This window comes from Aquarana catesbeiana, linkage group LG08 (assembly GCF_042186555.1).
Source record: "Aquarana catesbeiana isolate 2022-GZ linkage group LG08, ASM4218655v1, whole genome shotgun sequence".
Lineage (NCBI taxonomy): Eukaryota > Metazoa > Chordata > Amphibia > Anura > Ranidae > Aquarana > Aquarana catesbeiana.
The window spans coordinates 288,749,866-288,764,426 of NC_133331.1; the positions used below are offsets into that span (position 1 = coordinate 288,749,866).

Consider the following 14,561-nt stretch of genomic DNA (forward strand, 5'->3'; position numbering starts at 1 on the left):
TGAGAGGAAGTAGAGAGAAGACATTCTTTAAAGTGGCAGCAGAGGAGGTAATAAGATCCCCCCCGTCATGTCCGTCCTCTTCCTCCATAGTCACTGTGATGTCTTTTATCTCCAGCAGATGATGATACACACATATATAGTGTGGAAATGTAGATTAACCCCTTCAGATCACATGACACTCTTATATTAATTAATAAACCACAGACCTGACCAGAGAGGTGAGGAGGATTCTAGGAGGGTCACTTGCTTTTTTTTTTATATTAATACTTAGTTCTAGAGTTTTCCTCCTGTGAAGTCTGGTGATCCTAGGACCATCACATTGCCTCCACCTCCCTCCTTGACAGAATAGAGAATTAAAATGAAAATTCTAGAATTCACAGATGAGACCACTGAGCTGCTGACAGGAGAGGTGAGCGGTGCTGGGAATTCTGGGACATTATCCAGTAACAGACAAGGGATGTGTCTGGATGGTGACTGTATCATTGTGTGTGTCAGGTTCCTATAAGGTGTCAGGATGTCACTGTCTATTTCTCCATGGAGGAGTGGGAGTATTTAGAAGGACACAAGGATCTCTACAAGGACGTCATGATGGAGAATCAGCCGCCCCTCACATCACCGGGTAAGAGGAGACTTTATTGTAAAGGAGAGAGCAGTACGGAGGCTCCACCTAGATCCCCCATCATCTGATAAACACATAGAAACAATGTATTCAGTCAGTGTGTGTGTTTCCTACAGATGGATCCAGTAATGGGAACCCACCAGAGAGATGTCCCCGTCCTCTGTATTCCCGGGATTCCACACAGGAAGATCACACCATCCCTCACCATCATCAGGTAGATGAGGAACAATCACTGATAGTATTATTAGGATCTGTGCATTATCTGCATTGATATAATTGATGTCATTTTTATTATATATTAAGAGTGGAAACCTGAGAGATTCTAAAGTTGAGGTTAAAGAAGAGATAAAAGAGGGGGGTGATGAGGATGGGGTGATGAGGAGTCATCCGTGAAAAGCACAGGGCACCAGTGGTGGACCTGTCAATTCTGGTGTTCAATGGCAAATGCCAACCGAGCTCCACGGTGTCGGACAGTGAGCACAGGGCCCGCTAGCGAACGTCGGGGCCCTCAGGCCACCCTCATGAAGTCTGTTTGGTCAAAGACATTCACACCAGTGGCCTGCTGGAGGTCATTTTGTAGGGCTCTGGCAGTGCTCATCCTGCTCCTCCTTGCACAAAGGAGCAGATACCGGCCCTGCTGATGGATTAAGGACCTTCTAAGGCCCTGTCCAGCTCTCCTAGAATAACTGCCTGTCTCCTGAAATCTCCTCCAAGCTCTTGAGACTGTGCTGGGAGACACAGAAAACCTTCTGGCAATGGAACATATTGATGTGCCATCCTGGAGGAGTTGTTCTGCCTGTGCAACCTCTATAGGATCCAGGTATGGCCTCATGCCACCAGTAGTGACACTGACCCTAGCCAAATGCAAAACTAGTCTAAAATGTCAGTGGCCTCCACCTGTAAAACCATTCCTGTTTTGGAGGTCGTCTCATTGTTGCCCATCTGTAGTTCACCTGTTGTGAATTTCATTAACACCAAAGCAGCTAAAACTGAAACAACCCCCTCTGCTACTTACCTGACCAGATCCATATCCCAGGAGTTTCATTGACTTGATTCTATACTCCGATTAAAAAGTGTTCCTTTCATTTTTTTGAGCAGTGTATGATAAGGCTTACCTGTAGGTACTGGTTAAAAAGAAAAAGAGACTTTACTTCCACTACTTCATAAAGCAATGGTTTCAATGTGTACTGTACTCTCAAGTATCATAGCTCATTTATTTGTATAAAACCACGCCTTATGAAAAAAAAAATTAGGGCGTCTATTTATAACAAAAATAAAAAATAAAAATTTGTTGGGAAATCTGACAAGCATTCACCCAGCCATGAAAAATTCTGACCGCATTTCAATAAACAGTGATTTCCTATAATCGTCAGCTCTATCTAGTGGCCATATTGAGACATTTTTCCTAAAAAAAAAAAAAAAAAAAAAAAAACGTACCTCAGGGAGAGAAAAAAAACGTAATTCCACATTATGGCCACTGGAAGGTGCCAATGATTATAGATAAACTACGACCAACATTTGTCACAGCTCATGCGTGTCACATTTGTTCAACAATTTTTTTTTAAAAAGAAGACCTGTAAGTGTTTGTGAAATCTTCCACCACAAAATGTACTCAGCCAATGAGAGGTAATGACTCTATTTTTATTTTAAAAGGCCTAGAGGACCGCCTTTTAAGTGGTGGGCTTAACGTGTTTCGTCCCGAAAGAAGACTTGAGAAAACAGAGCTCTTGCAAGAGTTTACATCACAAAATGTACTCAGCCAATGAGAGGTAATGACTCCATTTTTATTTTCTTCTCCACATGTCCAGCAATATTCACATAGAAGACATTTCCCGCACTCAAGGCACTAATACACCTCAAGGGTTGTGTGGGACCCCTGATGTACAGGAAGACAGGAATTCAGTGTGGAACAATTCCCTCACTCAGGACAGGAATAGGGCTTCTCCCCCGTGTGAGACCTCTGATGTCTAGAAAGATGGGACTTCTCTGAAAAACGTTTCCCGCACTCAGGGCAAGAATACGGCTTCTTTCCCCATGTGCGATTTCTGATGTATGGAAAGATAGGAATTCCTTGAAAAACATTTCCCGCACTCAGGACAGGAATACGGCTTCTCACCCGTGTGTAACCTCTGATGTCTCTTTTGAGTGGACTTGTGTGAAAAACATTTCCCGCACTCAGAACAGGAGTATGGTTTTTCCCCCGTGTGAGATCTCTGATGTGTGAGAAGTTGTGATTTGATTAAAAAACGTTTCCCACACTCAGAACAGGAATGTGGCTTCTCACTTGTGTGAGACCTCTGATGTCTGACAAGTTCCAATTTTTGTGCGAAACAAGTTCCACACTCAGGACAGGAATATGGCTTTTCAGTCATGTGTGAACTCTGATGATAGGAAAGACTGGACTTAGCTGAAAAACATTTTCCGCACTCAGGACAGGAATACGGCTTCTCACCCGTGTGAGACCTCTGATGTATGTAAAGATTGGATTTACTTGAGAAACATTTTCCACACTCAGGACAGGAAAATGACTTTTCCCCCGTGTGCAATCTCTGGTGTCTGTAAAGACTGGAATTACGTGAAAAACATTTTCCGCACTCAGGACAGGAATATGGCTTCTCACCCGTGTGCGAACTCTGATGGCTGTAAAGACTGGATTTACTTGAGAAACATTTACCGCAATCAGGACAGGAGTATGGTTTTTCCCCCGTGTGAGACCTCTGATGTGTGAGAAGTTGTGCTTTGATTAAAAAGCTTTTCCCGCACTCAGAACAGGAATACAGCTTCTCACCCGTGTGAGACCTCTGATGTCTGACAAGTTCCGATTTTTGTGCGAAACATTTCCCGCACTCAGGACAGAAATACGGCTTCTCAGTCATGTGTGAACTCTGATGATAGGAAAGACTGGACTTATTCGAAAAACATTTACCGCACTCAGGACAGGAATATGGCTTCTCACCCGTGTGCAACCTCTGATGTATGTAAAGATTGGATTTACTTGAGAAACATTTTCCACACTCAGGACAGGAAAGTAACTTTTCCCCCGTGTGAAATCTCTGGTGTCTGTAAAGACTGGAATTACGTGAAAAACATTTTCCGCACTCACGACAGGAATACTTCTCACCCGTGTGTGATCTCTGATGATAGGAAAGATAAGACTTAATTGAAAAACATTTCCCACACTCAGAACAAGAATACGGCTTCTCACCCGTGTGAGACCTCAGATGTCTGTGAAGAAGTACCTTTTTTGAAAAATATTTTCCACACTCAGGACAGGAGTGCGACTTTTTCCCCTTGTGAGACCTCTGATGTGTGACAAAACGTGATTTTTTTGCAAAACATTTCCCGCACTCAGAACAGGAATATGGCTTTTCCTGTGTGTGGGACCTCTGATGTATGGAAAGATTGGACTTCTCTGAAAAACCCATCCCGCACTCAGTACAAGAAAACCTATTTGTTGGAAAAACAGCACCGTCCCTCACAGTCTGAGGTTCCTCAGGATAAGAGGAATATGATGGTCCGGCACTGTCCCTCACAGTCTGAGGTTCCTCAGGATAAGAGGAATACGATGGTCCGGCACCGACCCTCACAGTCTGAGGTTCCTCAGGATAAGAGGAATACGATGGTCCGGCACCGTCCCTCACAGTCTGAGGTTCCTCAGGATAAGAGGAATACGATGGTCCGGCACCGTCCCGCACAGTCTGAGGTTCCTCAGGATAAGAGGAATACGATGGTCCGGCACCGTCCCGCACAGTCTGAGGTTCCTCAGGATAAGAGGAATACGATGGTCCGGCACCGTCCCGCACAGTCTGAGGTTCCTCAGGATAAGAGGAATACGATGGTCCGGCACCGTCCCGCACAGTCTGAGGTTCCTCAGGATAAGAGGAATACGATGGTCCGGCACTGTCCCGCACAGTCTGAGGTTCCTCAGGATAAGAGGAATACGATAGTCCATCTACACTGTGTGGTGCCGGATGGACATTTGAGGTAGTCGGGTTTTCTCCTGGACTATACTGTGTGATGTCCTCATCTTCTACTTTACAGTCTGGAGACAAAGTGAGACAATCCTCTGAGGTTTTCCTCATCTCCCGTCCATCTACTAAAATAGAAATACAAAGATTATTACTAGACATGAGCAGATTGGTTCCCCTAAACCAGGACTCCGCCCACATCAGGCAGCTTTTTCTCTGAGGATCTTAGAATTCCCCCCTCAATCTAACTACCCTGTTTCCCCAAAAATAAGACCTAGCGTGATTGTCGGTGATGGCTGCAATATAAGCTCTACCCCCCAAATAAGCCCTAGTTAAAGTCCTTGTAGGTCTTATTTTCAGGGTGGGGCTTTTTTTCGGGGAAACAGGGTAGGGCTTATTTGGGGGGTAGGGCTTATATTGCAGCCATCACTGACAATCACGCTAGGTCTTATTTTTGGGGAAACAGGGTAGTAAATGGGTCCTCTGATCTCCTACCAGTTCATTTCTTTATTCATGGACCTTAGTCAGAGAGTGAGGAAACAACGAGAACTGTCTTTTAGAACAAGTAACACCAGGAGAATTGCTCTGTCAGAGATCTTGCTGGACCCGGGCATTGGAAAGAAGACCCAAGACACATACTCCAGGTGCCTAGGTTGAGCAATGTCAATGGTTAAAATCAACATTTTGCTGCCAGCTGAACCTCAGAATCGACATAAATTCAGTCTAAATACATAAATTGTGTCTGCAACACAAAAAACAAAGACTATCCGAGAGAAAGAAGATCTAATATGCAGGACGGGCAACACAATTCAAGAAAGTGACCAGGATATTACAGGCTGATATCACCCAGTCCTTGCCCTACGCTGGACCAATCAGTGAGCAGTATAGGTGGAGGAATGTATTTAGTGTTATTGACTCACCTGTGCTGATCTCTGTAGGAGTGTCCTCCTCTATAAATGTCCCCGTTATTCCATCCTCCTCCATAGACTGCTGATCATCCCTCACATACGTCTCTTCTTCTTCTGTTTTAACCTCAAATTCTATATCAATTGGATCTCCACTCTAAACCAAGAAAATGAGAGAGAATATCTTCTGTAAAATATAAGCTTTAATATTGTGACATCACATAAAAAATCCACACATCGTCTCCATGAGTCTATGTTCTAGATAGTCCGTCATACAAACCTTGTAACAGTGAGGGATGGTGTGATCTTCCTGTGTGGAATCCCGGGAATACAGAGTATGGGGACATCTCTCTGGTGGGTTCCTGGTATTAGGTGGCTCCATCATATCCTTGTGTCCTTCTGAAAACTCCTCCATCACTCCATACTCCTCATTCTCCTCTTTATACTCTTCTTTAGGAACAATATTATTATCCCAGAGGTTTCCACTCTGCAATATTTTATAAAACATTTATTGTAACAAACATGCTTGTGTATAAAGTATAACTACTGCCAGTTGTCAATCATCTACCTGATGATGGTGAGGGATGGTGTGACCTTCCTGTGTGGAATCCCGGGAATACAGAGGACGGGGACATCTCTCTGGTGGGTTCCCATTACTGGATCCATCTGTAGGAAACACACACACTGACTGAATACATTGTTTCTATGTGTTTATCAGATGATGGGGGATCTAGGTGGACCCTCCGTACGGCTCTCTCCTTTACAATAAAGTCTCCTCTTACCCTGTGATGTGAGGGGCGGCTGATTGTCCATCATGACGTTCTTGTAGAGATCCTTGTGTCCTTCTAAATACTCCCACTCCTCCATGGAGAAATAGACAGTGACATCCTGACACCTTATAGGAACCTGACACACACAATGATACAGTCACCATCCAGACACATCCCTTGTCTGTTACTGGATAATGTCCCAGAATTCCCGGCACCGCTCACCTCTCCTGTCAGCAGCTCCATCATCTTCTTGGAGACTTCTAGAATCTTCTGCATGTTGTGTCTCTCAGGTTTCAGAGAGTGAGGTAGAGGAACTGTGATGGTCATATGGTCACCAGATTTTATAGGAGGAGAACTCTGTATTCAAACAAAAAAAAGGAATATTATGTAATATTCTCAAAATTATCCCCCTCAGTCAAGATGTGTATGTTATTAATAGAGATAAGTGTGATGTCATGTGACCTCCCAGAATCCTCCTCACCTCTCCGGTCAGGTCTGTGTTTTATTAATAGAGATAAGAGTGATGTCATGTGACCTCCCAGAATCCTCCTCACCTCTCTGGTCAGGTCTGTGTTTTATTAATAGAGATAAGAGTGATGTCATGTGACCTCCCAGAATCCTCCTCACCTCTCCGGTCAGCAGGTAGATGATCTCCAGGGTGAGGTTTAGTATTCTCTCAGTCATGTGACTCCAGTCCTCCTCCATCCTCATTGATGTGATCTATGCAGGCCTCTCTGTAGAGGAACAGCGGAGAATTATCAGGACTGTATCGGTTGTACAATATTAGGACAGGAATAAAAGAGGTTAATAGGTGGGCTTCCCCCAGTGGGAACTGGCAGGTTACATTTGGTTGTTTCAAATACAGGTAATGCCTAAGGGATTGCAACAACGGTAGTGTCAGCAGTGGAGACACCATGGCCACCAGATGTCTGTTGATGGCTGAGCTCTGCTGTCCACTGTGATGTTCCCCTCAACTTGGACACCCTTCTCCCTCTTCCAACATGTCCCTGCTCTTCCTCAGCGCTTTCCTGATCTTCCCTCCATGACACCCAAGTGTGGTCTGACACCTGATTGTCCACCACCTCTTCCTCACCAGAGCCCAGCTTGCAGAAAGCACTGGCTACTGCCCCCTGCCTGGAATGTGGCTTCCTTAGGAGAACTCAGACAATGACCCACCTTCTCCCACTCCAAACAACCCGTTCTCTATAACTAGCTCCAAAATATCTACACTGAGGCTGATCTCAGATCCTCTTTTATAGTGAGGGAGGAGATAATCTCCTCCCTCAATATCCACTAATATCAGATCCCCCCTCTTCTTATAGTGAGGGGCGGAGATCTCCACCTTCCCCCCTCTCTACTGGCTGACCTCAGACACCCTCCTATAGTGAAGGTTGAGGGGATCCACTTCCTCCTACTTTATGGGCTGCTTATCAGGTACAAAGGCTGTGCATTATGGGTGAGCACCAAAATGAAATCGACCACAAATTCAAGGAGAATTCCAATTACGGAAATTGGGATCAAATTTCAGTGCAACCCGAATCTGACCCTCATCCCTCGTTACAAGAAACTACTATGGTGAGACATCTCCAAAAAGAAGGAAATGTTCCGGCCCCGTGAGTGGGGGAATGTTCTGACCCTGAAGGGGTTAATCTAGGTTTCCACACTATATATGTGTGTATCCTCATCTGCTGGAGATAAAAGACATCACAGTGACTATGGAGGAAGAGGACGGACATGACGGGGGATTACTGGGGGTAAATAAAAAATAGGATCTTATTACCTCCTCTACTGCCACTTCCAACAAAAGATACTTCCAACAATGTCTCCTTTCTACTTCCTCCCAACTCAACTCTCACCCGGAACTTCCTGTCTCTACCTGACACCTTATAGGAACTGTTTTCCATAGAGACTTCCTGTCTGGGTAGAAATGAGGCCACCTTGTGGAGCTCAGAGAAACTGCAGCCCTAAGAAAAGTCCCCTAGTGTGAACACAGTCTTGTCAATGTTGCCAAGTGTCCATTCCCAGGATTTAGTCTTCTATCCCATCATGTCTTCATCCTTCAGGTTCCATGACTCCGTGTTGTCAGGGCTGGGCTCAGCCCTTCCTTCTCTGAGCTGGCCGCTCAGCTGTCGGCTAATTGCCAGCTCCTATCTCTCCACAGTGACTCACCTGTTAATGATATCCTGCTCATCAGTCCTGCCTACTTGAAGTGGAGTTTCACACAAAAATTGAACCTCCGCTTTTCGGAACCCTCCCCCCCTCCGGTGTCACATTTGGCACCTTTCAGGGGGGAGGGGGGTGCAGATACCAGTATAATACATGTATTTGCACCCACTTCCGGGCATAGACTCCCGCGGGAATCTACGCCTTCAAACACATGGGTCCCAGAGATAGCAGGGACCATCCGGATTGCGCAGCTGCAGTATTTGTAGCTGCTGACTTTAAAAAAAAAAATTTAGGCGGAAATCCGCTTTAAGCCGTCCAGTCCAGATGATCTCCGCCTTCACCTTGGTCACATCTCTAGAGACGCTCTCCTGTGTTCCTGTTGAAGACTTGCTTGGCTGACATTCCTTCTTGCTCCAGATCCTGCTTGCTGTTCTATTACGTTCATCTCCGGCTCCCTGACGTTTTGGCTTGTCTGACTATCCGTTCCAGTTCCTGAACTCTGGCTATGTTTTGACTACGTTTACTCTGTTTACATTTATTTTTTATTATTAAACAAGTGTGATTTACCTGTTTTAACTGAGAGCCATGAATGTGCGAATAAAGGAACATATAAAAAACATAAAGAAAGGTTTTCCTAAGCACACGGTCTCACGTCACTATTTAGAATGTCATAACAGAAATCCAGTAGGGACTCTGATTACCGCCATCGATCCTTTCACACCCCATTGGAGAGGTAGTTACACCAAGAGAGAAATCTCGAGGCAAGATTTGAAACAAGAGAATCTGGATGCCGCACACTGGATAAAGTTGAAAATTCTTCTTTACTATAAAATGAGCTATGAGTAAGCACTCAAATTAGAGTGCGAAACGCGTCAGCTGTGTCTGTACCATCTGCCTGATTGTCCTGTATCTTTGATGATCCTGATTTTATAATAAAGAAGAATTTTCAACTTTATCCAGTGTGCGGCATCCAGATTCTCTTGTTTCAAATCTTGCCTCAATTTGCATTTAGCCAGCACCTGGGACTCCCCTCCTCTGAAGGATCTACTAAACACACACCTGGGAGCAAGTCTACCTGAGCGGTGAATCACCTTCCCAGAGAAATCTCGAGGTTGGAAACGCGATGGATACACACCCTCAAATGCTATACGCCATATGGGTTAAACGTAGAGAGGGATGTTAATAGCTTCATTAATAACAGTTAGCATCAATACACTCCTTTATTCGTTTTATTTATTTATTTTTTGTTTTTTCTCCTTTATTTACTTGCAAATCTTGGGACTAGGTCAGTTTTTTAAAACAATATTTTTTAAAACAATATTTTTTAATGATGTTTACAATCATCTGTATTGATTTTAACACATGTATTGATGTATATTGCATGCATGTATTTTTATTGAATTCTGTGCGATTAATCGCATTCACAATGTCTATTGCTTAGTTGCTTGTGAGTCGCTGGTTTGTTATACATAGGTTAGTGTTTTTTTTCCCATGCAGGCACTGATTTGTTATACAAAGTCTAGCGTTTTTTTCTATGCCTTTGATCTATACTGCATGACAGGCGTTAATCTCATAGCTTATCTGTGCGGGTGTTAATTCTTTTCCATTTTTTTTTTATTGTGTATATTGAGTTATATGATATCAGGTTTTTGTCTGATCAATTAAAAATACATTTTTAGCCTTTTTCATGTCCCTGAGCCGGACCGCACAGCCGACGCTCTTCCTCGTCGCCTGTTCATGCTTATCTGGCATTTTTCAATTTTTCTGTTCACTGAGAGATAGGTTAACCAATGAGGTGGCACTGAGTCATCTGGTGCCATCCTCTTTTTGTTCCTATCCTCTCTCTTTTCTGATTGGCCGTGCGCTGTCGCGTCATCAGTTGCTAACTAGGTTTATCCTGTTAGCACCAGGGTGCTCTGCACAAGACACACGTCCTACCCAGCTGTTAGTGATGAGTTTGATTATATCCCCTCTGATCCACCCACTAACCATACCATATATATAGCGTGCGGTTGCAGCTGTAGCCATGCCTCTGAAGACATCTGTTACGATGAAACATGTCAGGCAGGCTGACATCCGTACGCTGATTGCTGCAGCCGTTTGTTCCTATCATTGATGCATGCTGTTTTAAGCTTCAACTGTAAGTTACTACAATAAAAGTTTTTTATCTATCATTACGGGCTTCACTATGGGTCCTTCATTTTCTTTTCTCGGATATATGATGACTACATGCCTGAATGCCTAATTCTGAAGTGACCATTGGAAGATGTTTATATGTGAAGGAAATCCCACGGATGTTGTGGTCTGACGAGGGGTTCCAGTGGGCTGGATTTGCTGGATGCTATTGAGAATTTATCATCTATGCCTAATCCTTAACACCTTCTGGTAAGCAGACTACATTACCACGTGGTGACCAGTGACTCTTTCTACATCTGCACAATATATTTGGTGATTGGATTCCTCCCACTCTTCAATTTCATTTTTGAACTTTTCAGCGCCGCAATAATTTTTATGCATGTGATTTAACTGTGCTTCTGTCTCAGTCTGATTCATGGTTTCTGACACGAGTGTCAGAGAGGTGATGACGGCTGGAACACTCTCTGGGTTCCATCACCAGGCACTGAGATTATACCCGACTGTTGGGTGGAGTGATCTTTTTTCTGACAGTGAAAGTAGAACTCCGACCTCAACAGAGAGGCAGCGGGAGTGTGTGTGATCAGGTAAGTATTTTATCCCACTGACACCAAATGTAGGACTTATTTTATCCCTCCAACACCAACAATGGGACTTCTTTTATCTCACGGACACCAATGACACCAGCAGAGAGGCAGCAGAGCAGGATTGTGTGATCAGATAAGTATCACCACTGAACACCAATACTGGGCTATGGATAGACTTTGTTCTCAGTGACACCAACTTTGGGGCTTATTCTATCCCACTAACACCAACTATGGAATTTATTTTATGCCATTGACAACGATGGGACTTGTTTTATCTCTTGGAAACCAAAAATGTGACTTATTTTTATCCCACTGACACCAACAATGTGACCTATTTTATCTCACTGACACCAACTATGGACCTTTTTTATCCCACTGACACCAACAATGGGACTTTTTTTGTCTCAATGAAATCAACGATGCAACTTCTTTCATCTCACCGACGCCAAAGATGGGACTTATTTTATCTCAATGACACCAACGATGTGACTTCTTTTATTTCACTGACACCCGTGGTGTGACTTATTTTATCTCAGTGACACCAACAATGTGACTTCTTTTTATCTCACTGACACCAACGATGGGACTTCTTTTATCTCACTGACATCAACAATGAATCCTCTATTATCTCGCTGACACCAATCATAGGGATTTTTTTATCCAACTAACACCGACAATGGGGCTTATTTATCCCCCACTGAATTTCAGTGGATACCATGAAGACATCCTGAGCAGGTATCCCCTCGACCTGAGGGAGATCATAACCTTGTGGAGCTCAGAGGAACTCCAACCCAAGTAATATTTCCAATTGTGAACACGCACTAAACTAACTGTAGCACTAATTCACTAAATCTCGTTTTTTGGCTCTGATGTACTCAGTGGAGCCGCAATCTATTTCCTAGGTCTGGTCAGGTTTCCCCAAGCTTGGTGGGTGACTGCTCCTGTCTGCTCTTGGAAGAAGCTTTGGGAAATTGAGGAGGTTCACCCACTGAAGTTATGAATATTTATCTGACCTCAGCCAATCCTTGGGAGGGGGGTGCCCAGAAGGTGGTTAGGGAGAATATAAAATGTTTCGGAGGCCTGTTCAGCCATAATTCTCCTGGGGCTCCTTTAATATCCCTCCTCTTCCACCATGGCCTCAGTTATTGCGTGGCCTCCGACATGCTGGAAAACAAAGCACAGAAAGCACCAAGACAACCATGACAGATACTTAAGACACTTCTAAGACAACAGGAAGGGTAGTAACGGCTGTCCTGAAAGGCTCTTAGAAATACCATCACCAGTAAGTCTAGCTAAGGTTTTCCCAAATCGCCTTTCAGGACAGCCTTGGAAAGGATAATAGAGAAACTTACCCTAGGGTGGGACTACTGCCTACAGCATCCTCCTACCGAAGGCCTAATCTGCAGATGACAACAGGTCCAACCTATAGTTCCGGAGGAACATAGAGAAGTTGGACCAGGTAGCATCCTTGAATATTTGTTCAGGCGTAGCACCGGCCTTTTCGGCCCAGGAAACTACCGTCGATCTTGTAGTGGGCAGAAATACCAGAAGTGAGCACTTCTCCCTTAACCTTTAGGCTTCTTTGCTTGCCCTTTTAAGCCACCTTCCCATTGTTCTCTTAGAAGCTTTTTCCCCTTTGCGGGATCCCAAAAAGATTATAATAAGTGCATTTGATTTCCTAAACGTTTTAGTCACGGTTAGGTATTGTAAGAGACATCTCCTTACATCCAGTGTATGAAAAGCTTCCGCTTTTGGATTGGCTGGGGTCGGAGAGAAGGTGGGCAATACTATCTCCTGTGAGCAATGAAAAGGTGTAGCCACCTTGGGAAGGAAAGCTGGGTCTGTTCGAAGGATTACTCGATCCAGGAATATCATTAAAGAAGGTTCCGTGACCGCCAAAGCCTGAAGCTCGCTAATCCTTCAGGCTGAAGTGATGGCCACTAAAAAAATTGTTTTTAGAACTAAATTCTTCAAAGATGTCTCCGGTAAGGGTTCAAAAGGAGCCCTAATGAATCCTTGCAACCCAATAGATAAATCCCATCTGGGAAAAAAACCACCAGCCTGTTTCGCACAAGGTTCCTGAAAAATCTAGAAATTAAAACTTCTTTTTATAAAGTCTTTTTTCAAAAAAACTGAAAGAGCCGCCACCTGGGTTTTAAGGGTACTGGCTGCCAGCCCCTTCAACATTCCATCATGGAGGAGGTCCAAAACTGAAATTATATTCTTGACCTGGAAACCCTTAGAAGAGCACCAGGAATTACATTTCTTCCACACTTTCATGTAGATAGCCCGCGGTCACTTCTTTGCTACTAGAGAGAAGGGTGGTCATGAGCTTCTCTGACAATCCCATGGCTCTTAGGAGGTCTTCCTCAGAAACCATGCTGTCAATTGTAGACGATCTTCTTCCGGATGGTTCAGTGCCCCCTATGTTAGCAGATCCTTTCTGGACATGTATTTTTCAGGAAGCTTCTGCGGCCAGATTTAGCAGAGTTGCAAACGAGGGTCTCTTCGGGGCAGAAGGCGGTGACCAGGATCAGATCTGTGCTTTCCTCCCTGAATTTCCTGAGGACCCGCGGGATCAGTTGGGTTCCTGGCCACTACTGTGGAAGCCATTGTGGGCTTGAGGCTGGATGAGGTGGAATCCCATGCTTTTTTCAGCAGGGAATCTGCCCTCCTGTCCAAGTGCGTCTTTTAATATCCCCATGTCTTCTCAACTCTGTCTCCTTATCTTCAAAGGGGAACCTTCTTTTGAGGGTCTTTGAAAAAAAAAAAATGACCCCTCTCTGGGTCTTTCCACTCTTTTTTGACTGCATCGGAAAGAACCCTGTGAACAGGAAACACTCTGTGTTTGGATTCATCCAAGCCTTGGTGCATCTTGTCATGCACCGATAATTGTACTTTCTCCTCTTGGATCTCTAGAGTTGTGTAGATCGCTCTCAGGAGATCATCTACCTCCTCTAGTGATAGCTTGTATCTGGATGCTTTGCTATCATCTTCCTCCTCATCCGAATCCGTGAGGGAACGAAGCGTTCTTGCCCCCTCTTCCCCTGAAGTCACTGACCTCCGCTGCCTTGGAGGTGGACGCCCGAGGGCTGGACGGTGTGCGTTGGGGTTCAGTCTGGCTTGCCGGATTCTTAACCAACAGAGATCTGACTGAGCTTAAGGTATCCGTAAGTTCCCTTACAGATCTTTATACAATGCATATTACATTGCACATCTTTTATTTTTCTTTCATTTTTTCAATATTTATTTTTTCACTGTTTCTACTTATTTGTTTCATTTTTTAATTTTTATTCATATACATATTTCCATTTTGATCGATGGTGGACTCCATGTATATGTTTACTTGTATATACATATACTGTATATACAAATTTCTATTTATATTTTTACAATTGTGATAAATTTTCCAT

General features: G+C 44.1%; 1 protein-coding gene across 1 annotated transcript in view; it reads right to left on the reverse strand.

The window, feature by feature from the left end:
• Positions 1 to 2,183: 2,183 nt before the first annotated feature.
• The window catches only part of LOC141106783 (uncharacterized), a 258,502-nt gene continuing 246,124 nt past the window's right edge, over positions 2,184 to 14,561 (reverse strand). The window contains 7 exon segments of the mRNA XM_073597711.1: positions 2,184 to 2,651; positions 2,653 to 4,715; positions 5,508 to 5,649; positions 5,773 to 5,979; positions 6,061 to 6,158; positions 6,275 to 6,392; positions 14,047 to 14,281. Coding sequence (XP_073453812.1) covers positions 2,538 to 2,651; positions 2,653 to 4,715; positions 5,508 to 5,649; positions 5,773 to 5,979; positions 6,061 to 6,158; positions 6,275 to 6,392; positions 14,047 to 14,281 — 2,977 coding nt within the window. The 3' untranslated portion in view covers positions 2,184 to 2,537.